The sequence below is a fragment of the Phacochoerus africanus genome, chromosome 4 (genome assembly GCF_016906955.1).
Source record: "Phacochoerus africanus isolate WHEZ1 chromosome 4, ROS_Pafr_v1, whole genome shotgun sequence".
NCBI classification, from domain to species: domain Eukaryota; kingdom Metazoa; phylum Chordata; class Mammalia; order Artiodactyla; family Suidae; genus Phacochoerus; species Phacochoerus africanus.
Window position 1 is genome coordinate 38,700,558 of NC_062547.1, and position 14,838 is coordinate 38,715,395.

The following is a 14,838-nucleotide window of genomic DNA, read 5'->3' on the forward strand; positions in this document are numbered from 1 at the left end:
TACTTCTTTTGAGTATTATTTTTTTAGGAAATTTTTCCTTTTATTTACACCTATGGTATTTCTTCTCTCTCTCTTTTTCTCTCTCTCTCTCTCTCTCTCTCTCTCTCTCTCTCTCTCTCTCTCTCTCGCGCGCGCGCGCGCGCTTTTTTTTTTTTTTTTTTTTTGTCTTTTTAGGGTTGCACTGTGGCATATGGAAGTTCCCAAGCTAGGGGTCAAAACAGAGCTGCAACTGACAGCCTACACCACAGCCACAGCAAAGCAGGATATGAGCTGCGTCTGAGACCTACACCACAGCTCTCGGCAATGCTGGATCCTTAACCCACTGCATGAGGCCAAGTATCAAACCCGCATCTTCATGTACACTAGTTGGGTTCTTAACCTGCTGAGCCACAATGGGATCTTCAACTATGGTATCTTAACCTGTCCATTTGATATACTAAACTTTGAACTTGTCTGTGGCCCCATAATATCAAATATGGCATCAGATAGGTAGACAACATTCAATAATATTGGCAGTATGATCTTGTAAGATGGAATTGGTCTAATTTTGTATTCCCAGGACTTGGTACGTAGTCTGAGATATAAATAATCAAAACGATGATAGAACTGAAATAAATACAGGCTTAAGGAATGAATAAACATTTGGTCTAAAGTGATCCATTTTTACACAAATTCACGGACATCTGAGAAACTTAGCTATTACACTATCTTGGCTTTTTAATAGTAGCATCATAGTCACTGTAAATATATTTATTCTAACTTATTTGTTACATAGAAATTATACAATTATATCTATTGTATTTATAAGTATTAAACCACCACAATTGGTGATATCAAAAGATAAATTACACAGAGCTCTTATACTGGAAAGAAAAATATGGGATCGGAAGGCATATAAAATTAAAGACTGATAAACCAATAATGGCAACCTTGGTATTCCCGTTTTCACTGAAAAAAGTAGACTCTCATATGATAAAATGATCAGTATCCAAAAGGGAGTAAAAATATTTACAAATTTTTGGACATGGTACCTAAGTTTGGTGTAGAGATAACATGAAATGTGTGAAATGTAGGAATTTGAATCCTATATTCTAAATCTCTTCCTAGGCACCCCTAGTCATCCTTTCTCTCTCTCTCTCTTTTTAAATTTAATCCTCCATAGCCAATCCACTAGGTCCAATAAATTCTGTCATAAAAGTCTTTTTCTAATCCCTAGTATCCTCCCTTTGCTTTCTCCAATGCCCTGGGTATGACTTTCAATATCTATTACTGGAAAATTTTAACAGCCTCCTTTGCATTCTTCTAAACTATCTGCCCATTTTCCAAGAGACTGAGGTTTCTAAAGCAAAAAATTAAATAATGCCCTCTTCCTTCCTTCAATGGTTTTGTCATTACGTCTTCATGATCTTTTTACGGATAAATGTTCAAATCTCACCAGGAACTCTTCCTACATGAAGAATTAAATGCACAATGCCCTTAGCCAGTGTTCTGTACTTGCTCTCTCCACCTGGGATATTCTTACTTAACTTGGTTACCTAGCAACCTTTTACTTCTCTCTCAAGAGGCACTCAAGAATAAGCAATGTGAAACTTGCTTATTGTCATAAAGGTAGGTGCTTTTCCCTCTGTGCTGAATTCTTTCATGGCTATCACTGTGCTGTAATTATTATGCATTTCTGTGTCTTCCTACAAATGTATTCATATTAGGAAATCATGTTTTGATTATCTTTACAGCCCTTGCCTCTTGCTGATATCTAATGATGCTAAACAAAGGTTCACTAAAGGAAGGTATTGTTGAAACTATGCCTCTGTGGATAAGTCCTTCCTATTTCTAAGGATATTTTTATTTCTATCAAGTCTTCCCACAAAAATCTTTCCTAAAAACTATAAAAATCAGCAAGAGGAGATAAAGCCACACCTGATACAGGCCTTCAAGCATCATGACAGAGAACATCATGATCTTCAAATCACCTGTAAATAAAAAAATAAACCCAATTCCAACAGAGTTCCTGTTACCACCTGCCAAATCCTGAAGTAGGGAAAGCAATGAAAAAGATTCTTAAGAACTCCTAGGGAAAATATGCAAAGTTGGGTTGGAACATTAAACAAATACATAAAATAACTCCTGAGGGGAAAGTCTAACTAAATGCCATAATACTGAACACGTGCTGGGACCTGGTAATTCACTGCACTAGTGAAATGAAAGGAACCTGAAAGAAACTGAGTAAGACTGAAAGTGGTAGGCTCAGAGAAACAATGTCTCTGGGGAAGTTTCTGATATAAAGGGTGGTACTTCTTAAAAGTGTGGCAGTAAAGAGAAAGAAAAGAGGGGCAGATAGGATCCTATAGAAATTCTCAGAGGTATTTCCACTCAGATCAGGAACAAGGCAAAGACACCCACTATTATTTAACATTGTTCTGCAATTATTAGCCAATGACTTGAACAAAATAAAATAATTACAGACATAAGAACTGGTAATAAAGACGACATGATTATATACCTGGATAGCCTTAAGGAATCAATGATGAAACTAATTCAGTAAAGAATTCATCAAGGCATTAGAACATAAAATTAACACGCAAAAGTCAATAGCATTCAACATAAATAATAGCTAGTTAGAAGACATAATGTAAGAGAATATATAATTTATGATAGCAACAAAAATATACTTAGGATTAAACATGAAGTTTAATTTCTACAACACTCCTGAAAAACCCAAAAGTAGGCTTAAAGAAAGATGTCATTTTCCTTAACATAAATTTTCCTGATTACAATGTCTCAACATCAAAATACCAGGTCTAAATTAATTTACAAACTTAATGCGATCCCCATAATACCAACCATCTTTTTTCATAACAAGCTAGACAAACTGACCCCCTTGCTGTACAGTGGGGAAAAAAAAAAAAAAGAATAAACATGTAGAATGTAGAAGGAAACACCGAGAATAAAAGCTATGATGAAGTATTATTAGCCCAACTAGATATCAAAACGTTCTAGGGCAAGGCCACTACAATTAAAACAGTCTAGTGCTGCTGCATGGATAGGTAGCTAGAGAAATAGAATAGCTGGAATATACAGAAATATACTCAATTCCATATAAAAATCCAGTATGTGATAAAGGTGGTACCTCGAATCACTGAGGCAATGATAAACTTTTAATAACAATTTTGGGACAAGTAGATAAAAGTAGATCTATTCCCTGAATAGAACAAATTCCAAATGGATCAGGAATCTAAACATAAAAAAAAAATGAAACTGTGCAAGTAGAAGAAAATGACTTGTGTGTATAAGGAGGCATTCTGTCACTATGAATCCAATTTAAAAAAATTGACAACTTTGCCTTCATGTAAGAAAACTTAAGTTCTGCATAGCAAAAACCAACCAACCACCCAAACAAAAAACCAAAAATCCTATAAGCAAAATTGAAATGCAAATGACAAATCTGGAGAAAATATGAGAACGATATATCACAGATAAAGGGTTATAAATCCTCAGCATATAAAGAATACTGAGAACATTAAGAAACAGAAATCCTTTATAAAAATGGACAAAATATAGCAATAAGCAGGTCATAAGAAAAGATACAAAAAAGTCCCTTTGCATGCAAAAAGATACTCAATTTCATTCATGATAATGGCAAATGCAAATTAAAGCTACACTAAAATACCATTTCTCACCTGTTGGCTTGGAAAAAATTAGAAAACTTGAAAGTGCACTCTGTCATACATACATACAACATACTTTCAAACATGGTTGGTGGGAATTCCAAACAGTCCAATCCCAGTGAAGAGGAATTCATCAATCTTTAATACAACTACATACGCATTTGCCCTTCAACCCAGCAATCTCATATATAGAGATTTACCCTGAAGATGCACCCTCAGGATACAAAAATACACATGTATGTGGTTATTTCTTAAAGCACTTTTTATAATTATGAAATACTTGAAATTACCTGAGTCCAAATACACATAATGGTATGCCTTTAAGCTGTAAGACGAATGTAGCATGCCTCTATGAATTCATATGGATTGATTTTCAAGATATATTATTATATGAAAATAGTAAACTGCAAAAGAGTCTAAGTAGAATCCACTTGTTGTTTAACAAGGTAGGAGAAATTTTATTTATTTATTTTTAGCTTTTTAGGGCCGCACCTATGGCACATGGAAGTTCCCAGGGGTTGAATTAGAGCTACAGCTGCTAGCCTACACCACAGCCACAGCAACAGCAGATCTGTGACCTACACCAAAGCTCACTGCAATGCCAGATCCTTAACCCACTGAGCAGGGCTAGGAATCAAACCTGCATACTCACGGACACCAGTCGAATTTGTTACTGCTAAGCCACAACAGGAACTCGGGTAGGAGAAATTTGAGAGAATATGTATATTTTCATTATTTTATAAAATGACATGCCAGAAAATAATGAAGCTGGTTAGCTAGTTATAAGGAATAACAAGAGAAGAGGGCAAGGAATGGGGTGAAAGGGAAATGGGAGGGAGTACCATTTCCCTAAGTTTTAACTAAAATTGAAAACAAACTGAAATATATCTTATTGTACCTGAGGTGAGAGGGCAGAGTTTTGGGGAGGATAGAGGAGGACTGTTATATTGTCACAGGATCCAGCTATAAGGGCTCACAATGGAGCTTTGGTAAGAATGTTGAGTGACAAGTAAACTTGGAAGGAGGGCTGCAGTTGTAAAATTATTTTGAAACCGAAACAGTGAAGATTGATTCAGGTAAGAATTAGTATATATGCTACATCCAGGTGGAAATTTTAATGAGTAGGAGAACTTCCCACAGATTGCTTTATTACTAGCAAGGTTAAAAATGGTAGAGAAATTAAACAAATGCTTAACTGGGTGACCAAAATCAATACAAAAAAACAAGAGGCTTATTAAAAGCAGGGGGAAAAATATAATCTATAGAGTTGTGAAATAGGATCAGATTGTGACTGGATGACCAAAATTCACAAATAACCTGGTGCTCCCCAAAGCTGAAATCCTCCTACATATCCTCCTAGAAGTTTTTGTAGCTGTAGGCCTTATAATGAGTTCTCTCATTCATTTCAAGATAGTTTAAACTTTTGTATAGGAAAGAATCAAGACTCATGTTTTTCATGTGGATATCCATTTCTCCTAGCATCGCTTGTTTTGAAAGGACCATCTTTTCCCCAGTGAATAACAGGACACCCATGTTGGAAATGAACTGACTACATATGTGTGGATCTAATCCTAGACTTTCCTTTATTTTTCTTTGGAATTAACTGAAAATATACAGAAAAGTTGCAAGAATAATTCAAATAATACCCGTATACCCTTTAAGTCTTTTATTGTGAAAATATTGTTCCATTTGCATTTTCTCTCTCTTCGTGTACTTCCGTTATATATATACCTTTTTCTGAATCGTTTGCAAGTAAACTGGTTGAATATGCACATCATGGTCTATTATTCTCAAATATTTCATTTTCTATTACTAAGAATATGAATATTATCTTACACAATCGCCAAAAAGAAATCTTAGGGATAATAAGCTGTTTTCTGCAATTGCTCCCTCTGTGATAACATAATGTTTGCTTTCTTGCCTTATCAGTTACTTAGTTGAAAACTTTACACATAGTGATCAATTCTTTACCTTAAATTTTGCTAAAAATTTCAGTTTATTTAAAAAATGACCTCACTACTGAAATGGAAAGCAGTATGAATTGCTATAAATGGAAAAGTTATAAAAATAGGATGACAAACTTTGAAAAGTTAAGTTTAAGCTAGACATTGCCATCTGATGAAATAGCTGCGTTTCCATTCTGTTGTAAAAGAAAATCAGCAAATGCTAAACAAGTACTGACCTGAGATGTACTGTATTTGTGTATATTGTGGGTTATAAATACAAACCCTTGGGGAATATTTATAGCAGAAATATCTGTAGAAAGTTAAATCCTCTCAACATATTTTGAACAATGTAAAGTACGTAAACTTTCACTCTGAAAACTTTGCTTCTTGGAAAATATACTATGAAAATATTCTCCAAAGGCACAATATTTGTAAATGTTCTTAATAGCACTGATGGTAAAAATGTTGCAACAGTATAAGCTTCTTCAATAGAAAAAAAACAGACAAATAAATTAGGCAAAACTTACAATAGGGCATTCTGTGTTCCATTAAAGAGCACAAGATAGCTCTGAATGTACTCACAGGGAAGTACACCAATTAATATACTGTTTAGTGAAAAAGACAATCCTAGCAAAAAAAGTAGATAAAGATCCATTGCTCCAGGAAAAAAAGTTTGTATATGTATTTTACCATGCATGCACATGAAAATACGACTGAATGGCCATTACCAAATGAAGCACAGTTAACATCTGTGGAGTTCAATGGAGATGGAATTTCACTTAAAACTTTGCACACCTCTTTATTTCTTGGAATTTTTTAGATAAATGTCCTACTTTTATAATTAAAAAATTAAATGGCCCTTACTCAGAACAACTAAAACATCCATCCAATGAAGAGTTCATATAATGATTTATAGAAAGCACCCGTTTTTATGTGAGCCGCCTTTTAGTTATTCTTAAAATGTTCCCTCGTTATTTGCCTTAAATGAAACTGTTGAAAGAACATTTCAGTTGATTTGGATATATACTGTGCAAGTATAATAGTAAAGGCATAAATCACTGAGAAAAAAATTCTATCTCTAGCAACTAGGGGTCCCTATAATCTGACTATTTCTTTATTGAAAGCACAGCAGGAGTATCCTAAAACCCTGTAGGTATGTAGTATTGTCATGGTTCATGCAAGAACCTGCAACCATAGTCTTCTTGCACAGCTAATGAAACTGTTTAAAGAACTGAGATCAGAGACAATTGTCTTCACAGCTCTCTGAGATCAATACACCCACACAAACATCCATACATGACCTTTCTGCTATCTTCTAAATTCTTATACACAGAGAAAACCAAAAGAAACTAATATACATTAAACAGTAAGTGCTAACCCCATACTAAAAAATACATATATCATTTAATTATCAAGTAACCCCATAAAGAAATAATACTATTATTATTCCTATTTTACAGATGAGTCTCACAGAGGTTAAGTAACTTGACCATGTTTATATGCGTCTAAGAGGAAGAGCTTGGATTTGACCCCAGTTCTACCTAAACACCAAGCCCAAACCTCTGAACCATTGGGCTAACTCTGTACAGTGGTTAAGACCATTTTGGCAATAGCACTTTACTCACAAACAAATAACTAAATGATAGCGTAGATATAAAACAGGGAAGATGGGAAATGTAATGGGTGAAAATAGTAGTAAAAAGAATAGAGTATGACACCACTGTGAATAAAAAACACATAATCAAGTTTTAATTGGCTTGATGCTGTGCAAGAAACTTACCTAATCAAATTAAAAGGCTGCTCCTTGTAAAAATAGGAAAACCGAGCCCAGTTCTGGCAAAGTATGTACCTTTCATTGACAGGATTAGGAGGTTCTGATGGCTTCCAGTATTGACCCTACACATACAAAAGAAGAAATTGCTGAATGACAAAGCAAACCACAGAGTGAATAAAGACATGCTGCTTTTATAAGAAGGCTAGTGAATGAGGCAAATGTTCTCTTTCACTTTTTTATTTTTACTCTCATATTCTGTTGATATAAATTATTCACTACACTCTATACTAAGTGAAAATAATGATGATTTATTTATTCTCACAGGCAGCTATCTAAAAACACGAGCCCAAGTCTGAGGCTATGGCTTTACTCAAGATGCTCCTTTCACCTGGAATGCTCATTTCAGCAATATTCAGATCCAATAGTCACAGCTCAGGGATTCCCACAATGACATAACCAGCTGGGACTTTGGAAATAGGCTGACACTTTGATTGCACAGACGGAAATATTAAACCCCAAGGAAAGCTAAGTGAATGATCCAAGGTCACCCTGCTATGACTGGATGGTCTCTAGGGAACCTGTCCTGTCCTCTTTGACCTTCACTGATATCAGTTTCCCAAAGGACTTAAAATATATACAGCAGGCTTTAGTACTTAAGAGCCTCAGTATTGTTTTCCCTCCATAAATTGTATCTTCATTGTTAAGAATTGAGTAGCTTTATCACTGTCCCTTCAGGGCCTAGTAGGGTACTGTCTACACATAGTTTTTTTTTCTTTTTTTGGCTATGCCAGTAGCATATGTAAGTTCCCAGGCCAGGGATGGAATCCAGGCCTGAAGCTGTGACCTACAATGCAGCTTTGTGGCAACATCAGGTCCTTAAACTGCTGTGCCACAGCAGAAACTCCTTAATACTTCCTTTTTAACCATTTGCCTACACAAGTAAAGCGCAGAACATTGAGTAAACATCCAATTTAAAAGTAAGCACATCTGAAAATCTCTGTATGATAAGGTACACAATTTTATATCATCCAGATTCTAACTTCTGTCTTTTGTAGCTAGTCCTACTGAATCTTAAGAAATGAAAAAAAAAAAAAAAAAAGCAGCCTATTTGGGTATCTTATATAGGTATAAGCAGCCTATTTGGGTATCTTATATAGGTATAAGCAGCCTATTTGGGTATCTTATATAGGTATAAGCAGCCTATTTGGGTATCTTATATAGGTATAAGCAGCCTATTTGGGTATCTTATATAGGTATAAGCAGCCTATTTGGGTATCTTATATAGGTATAAGCAGCCTATTTGGGTATCTTATATAGGTATAAGCAGCCTATTTGGGTATCTTATATAGGTATAAGCAGTCTATTTGGGTATCTTATATAGGTATACCTATTTGGGTATCTTAAAATTCTTTAAAGCACATAAGGGAAAATCCATACCTAAATCTGCATTCAGGAGAGAAGAAAGAAAAAAAAAGTAAAATTAACAGTCAATGATAACACTCTCTAGCAATAGCTCAGTAACACTGATTTCCTAGTGAGCTTGCAGGATTCCACTGGAGGGCTAGATGTATGGATTAAAATTGCTGGCGACTAAGGACAGTTTGTTTGGCTTTACTACCTGGTTATAATAAGAAAAGAATCAATGCCCTAAAAACAAACAAACAAAATCTTTAAAATCTTCCAAAAAATAAATAATGAGCCCTTTTGTGAAGAACACTTAACAAAGAATGAGTTGCAAAGTGTTCCTTAACTTGCTATAGATCTCTCTACTTGGTCTAATGTGGGGCCTTATTTAGGATCCATAATCCCCTAGAAGTTCTTTTGCCCTAGGGGAATACGTGCATGTGCTTGAGTGTGGAGGGTAGGTAGTTTCTCTAACACAAGTTAAATTCACCTGAATCAATACCCCTGTTGAAAACTGCCACTCATTTTGGAAAATTCTGCTGTACTCTTATAGGAAACATATCAAAGATAAACTACTAACCAATGTTGAGCTGACCTACAGTCAATTATCATAGTTGAATAAATACTAACAGAGGAAACATGGAAAAGGGAAAGATGGATTTGGGCTTTAGGAAACCATGATAGCAACATCATTTTCAAAAACATGGGCAATGATTTAGACAGCACTTGTTTAAACAGTAATACCTAGTTCCACATTCCAAAGGAATGTGTTTCTTGAAAAGAGAGCATCATCAAAAAGTCTTATCTTAAGTATGGGGGAGTAAAACAGGACCAAAGGAAACAAAAGTTCCAGAAGGTGATCTCAAAGTAGGTTATATAGTTTAGCTAAATGTCTACTGACAACAGGAGATGAAATTCGAACACTGAATATCCAAAAGGAAAGGTTTCTCTAAGAAACCTCCAGAAACTAGGCTACCTAGGTTGTCAAGCCAAATTTTCAAGTTTGGTTGAATGGATCCATCATATAAAAGGTGACTTCTTTGTTGAACTCAATATTTTTGTACAAGGATCTGGTAGTCCCAAAGAATCCTTCAGAATCTCAGTTGTTTGTCTGACTCTTCTTATGGACTGAAGTTTTCAGCTTGTTTTGCAAGTGTATATATGCTTTATTTCCCCCAAATTCCTATTCTGTGAGCTTGGATTCATGGATTTATCCATGGATTAATTAATGGATTCTTGGATTGATTTTAATTAATTAATTAATTAATTTTTTTTTTTGTCTTTTTGCTATTTCTTTGGGCCGCTCCTGCAGCATATGGAGGTTCCCAGGCTAGGGGTCCAATATGGGTTCTAAAGAAAATCCATGTGCAAAGGTAATCATATTTTTAATAAATTTCCATTGAAGACTCTATGTGTAGCAGTAGTAACTATGTATCTCAGCATATTCTCAGCTTGAACCTAGGGAGTCTATGAGGATTGTCCCAATGTGAGAGAGAAGCAAGTAACCTGTCATAAAAAAGTAAGCAAATGGAGGGTTCCATCTCCCCAAAAGGCAACTTCTGAATGTGGGAAAGGTAAATAAAGCTCAGTATTTCAAGCCCAAGCACATACTTACATCATGGAGTGGAAAGGCAGCTGAATAAGTGTGAGAATTTAGCAGTCTTTCAATCCCAAACCTTTTCTTCCCATCTTCTATGCCAAAAGGACACCGTGAGAGAATATAATAAACCTATCAGGCATAAAGAGACTCACATTTCAGAACACTATGCTTTCCAAAATTCCACATGTGTTTTTCAATCACAATTTAATAATGTCTACTTTGTCTCAGATTGGATATGGGCTCTGATTAAGAAAGGAATCTTCACCTTTTTTATCTGGGGAAAGATACAGAGGGTGGGGTTGGGTGGAATTACAGGAATTTCAGCTCCTGGGCCTGAGAGCTCCCTATTTCCTTGGGGAGAACAGGAATGGGTCATAACTTATTTTGCTTCTATCCCAAGCTCCTCTGGGAGTCCCTTGTGCCAGAATTCACACTGTAATAAGGGCTTGGAGCTGTAGTCCAACATCACTGATACTAATGGTTCAGTTAGGGGAATACAGAATAGAATTGGTGCTTGGCCAAGTTGTCTTGAATATTGTTCAAGTAATTACTCTGATGACTTCTTCAGGGTCTTTTTCTGATATCAGAATTTTTTTTTTGTCTTTTGTCTTTTTTGTTGTCGTTGTTGTTGCTATTTCTTGGGCCGCTCCCGCGGCATATGGAGGTTCCCAGGCTAAGGGTTGAATCGGAGCTGTAGCCACCGGCCTACGCCAGAGCCACAGCAACGCGGGATCCGAGCCGCGTCTGCAACCTACACCACAGCTCACGGCAACGCCGGATCGTTAACCCACTGAGCAAGGGCAGGGACCGAACCGGCAACCTCATGGTTCCTAGTCGGATTCGTTAACCACTGCGCCACGACGGGAACTCCTGATATCAGAATTTTTTAACTCAAGATTTCTATACCTCTGCAACTACTTTGCAACCATCTATATATTATTATCAGTTTTCTCCTCCATATAATTTGAGCTTTGGTGTTTTCTGCTCTTGTATTTCTGTCAATTCAATCTCATCTGCTTTTTGTCTTTCAGGAACTTTGCAGAATTTCTGTTTTTCTGTTTGCTAAATGTGGCCTTTTTAGCACTGTTTAAGATATCTTTCTCTCCTTCCCTTTTAAATATTTTATTGTTTAAGGAATTGTTGATTGTAATCTTCGTCACTCTTGAATCATCATTATCTAATCTGGTTATTCATTTTAGGAGCAGTTTGATATTCTGTCTCAGCAAATAAAAGATAATTTATGCAAAGTAGTTTTAATTTTATAAATAATGTGGTATAAATATTAACTATTTTACATACTGTGAATTATTTCCCCGGAAAAGATTTACCTAAAAGAAGTTTGTACTGGGGAGCTAATGAAGTGATAAATTTCACTCCTCCAGATATTAAGGCTTATTATAAAGTTATGGTAATAAATAGAGCATGGTATTGTCAAATTAAAACAAATCCAGACTTAAGAAAGACCTTATTATAAAGGATTATTGCAGGGGATGAGGGGGCTATTACAACAGGGAAATCTAAGAACATCTGAAAAATCAGGCAGAAAAAGGCTTTTCTTTTGTAGGGAGAAGTAAACCAAATTCAGGAAGTATCTTTCTTTGTGTTAAGGAAGGGCTGTTTTACATGCCAATGTTGGATCAGTTTGAGGGTACATTAAAGTTTAGGGTCTTTGGGGCAATAAAGAAGTTCAGTTAACAATTGGTCAATTCACCTAACAAGTACTTTGTTTCAATGCATCAATGAGGATAAACAGTCCAGCTAACTTTTATTTATTTATTTATTTATTGTCTTTTTAGGACTGCACCCAAGGCATATGGAGGCTTCCAGGCTTGAATGGGAGCTGTAGCTGCCGGCCTATACACCACAGCCACAGCAATACAGGATCCAAGTCTTGTCTGGGACCTACACCACAGCTCATGGCAATGTCAGATCCTTAACCCACTGAGTGAGGCCAGGTATTGAACCTTCATCCTCATGGATACTAGTCATGTTCATTACTGCTGAGACACGATGGGAACATCCCAGCTAAACTTCTACGAAACAAAGAACAGCAATGTGGAGGGCCTGGTCTAACCTTTATTACTATAAAGTAATGACAAAAGGAAGAAACTGTAAGAGTATGTGTAGATCTAAAATATTACTCAACCACAGAAAAGAATTCAATTTTGTCATTCACGACATCATGGATGGACCTGGAGGGTATTATGCTTAGTAAAAGAAGTCAGAGAAAGACATACAAATACTCTACATTATCACTTATATGTGGAATCTAAAAAATAAAATATATAAATGAATATAACAATACAGAAACAGACTCACAAATATAGAGCACAAACTGGTGGTTACCAGTTGGGAGAGAGAGAGGAGAGGGGCAAGATAAGGGTAGGGAATAAGAGGTACAAACTACTATATATAAAATAAACAGGATACACGGATATATTGAACAGCACAAGGGAAATAGCCAACAATGTATGATAACTTTAAATGGAGTTTAATCTATAAAAATATTGAATCACTATGTTGTACAAAAAAATAGTGCCTAGCACATAGTAAGTGCTGTTTAAGTATTTGCTGTTATTAGGAATACCAGTATTTTAAGGAATCTCAAAATTATTTTGCACATTTGCAGGGATACTGGATTAAGTATGTACTTCTGAATATAATTACTTTAAGAATACAAGTCTGGGTATATGAGTTTGGTACATGTTAAAATATATCAATAAGAAAAAGAAAAGAAAGGAAGGAAGAAAAAAATGAAGAAGAAAATAATGAAAAGTAATGAACAAAACTTGGACAATTAACTAACCATAGCTAACTTAATCAATCAGATAAATGTTGAGTCAAAGAAGCCAGACTCAAAAGAATACATATGTTATGACTCCCTTTTTATAAAGTTTAAAAATAGGCTACACTAGGAGTTCCTGCTATGCCACAGTGGGTTAATGATCTGGCTCATCTCCGTGGCATTGCTGGTTTGATCCCTGGCCTGGCACAGTGGGCTAAGGATCCAGTGTTGCTAAAGCTGTGGTGCAGGTTACAGATGCGTCTCAGATTTGACCCCTGACTGGGCAACTTCCATATGCTGCTGCTGCAGCTGAAAAAAGGAAAAAAACGGAACAAACGTAAAAAACAAAACAAACAAACAAACAAACAAACAAAACAGGCTACACTAATATTTGCTGTTAAAAGTAAGAGGTGGCCTCTGCTGAGGACAGGAACAGTGACTGGGAGAAAACACTGGGGCTTCTGGAGGGCTAGGAGGGTTTTCTCTTTTGATCTGACTGGTGATTACATGACTATGTGTATTTTGTGACTGAATTCAAATAGCCATACACTGAAGTCTTATGGGCTTGTCTCTACTTATGTTATGCTATAGTTTAAAAAGAAAGAAAAAGGAAATAGGTAATTTTTAGTGCTGAGAAAGACATGTAGAAAACAGTATTCTCTTATGTTACACTCTAAATTAGTACATCTTTTTTGTAAAGAGTGATATATATATATATATACACATATGTGTATATATATGTATATATATATATATATATATATAATGTGCATGCTCTTAAATCCAGAAATTTTCTATGTGGTACATATTTTTCAGAAAAATTTTATGTATGTGCTGAAATACGTAAATACCAGGTTGTAAACAGCAGTAATGACTGCAGTATCAAAAAAGTTGGAAACAAATTCAACAGCTGTCACAAGTGGAGATGGTTTATAAATCTGTTACATCTATAAATTAGATACTATGAAATATATATTGAGAGCATCAGATGTCACAATGATTGTAACGATGCTTTGAAAAGTATGAAACTCTATAAATGTAAGATGCTCCTGCAAAACTATGCAATGTATACATACATGAACTATACAGTGTTCTGGATGAAGATAGGAAGGTCTTTTTCTACATCAGTCTTCCACATAACTTCCCAAAACAGCAAGAACAGTATTGCTCCAGTATGAAGGAGGGGAAATTGTTGTGTTTTAATGCTGAATTAGCCTAAGGTTTTGGCACTCATTACAAAGAACAAGTAAAGATAAATGAGTACTGATATTTTTATACCTGATTAAGTTCCTAACTTGGTCCTACAGGTTCTTTGACCTTTTGTAGCATTCAATGCAACAAGTATATCTGAAGTGTTTATAGTTTGTAGACTGCTTCACATTCATCCTTTCATTTGCTTCTCCCAATGATGCCGGTCTTAATTACCATTCTCTCTGTTTTAAGATGTTATCCTACTTAGAAAGTAGAGTCATGAATTTAAACCAGGTCTTCAGATGCTATATCTAGAAAAATGATTACTTCAAAATCCTTCTTAGACACTTAATAATGCTGGACCTAAAGGGAATGAAGTGTTTTATTCCTCAGGGAAAGAGAGTAATTTCAAGGGAAAGAGTCTTGTGATTTTTAGAACCCTGGTGATTTCATTATTAGGTAACAGGTGGAAG

General features: G+C 35.5%; 1 protein-coding gene across 2 annotated transcripts in view; it reads right to left on the minus strand.

Moving 5' to 3' along the window:
• Positions 1-14,838, minus strand: part of ANO5 (anoctamin 5) — an 81,953-nt gene that overhangs the window by 32,121 nt on the left and 34,994 nt on the right. For both annotated transcript variants that reach the window (XM_047776131.1, XM_047776132.1), the window contains exons 8-9: positions 10,405-10,518; positions 7,392-7,507 (exon numbers count right to left, since the gene is read on the minus strand). In XM_047776131.1, the coding sequence (XP_047632087.1) occupies positions 7,392-7,507; positions 10,405-10,518 (230 nt within the window). The remainder of the gene's footprint in view (positions 1-7,391; positions 7,508-10,404; positions 10,519-14,838) is intronic.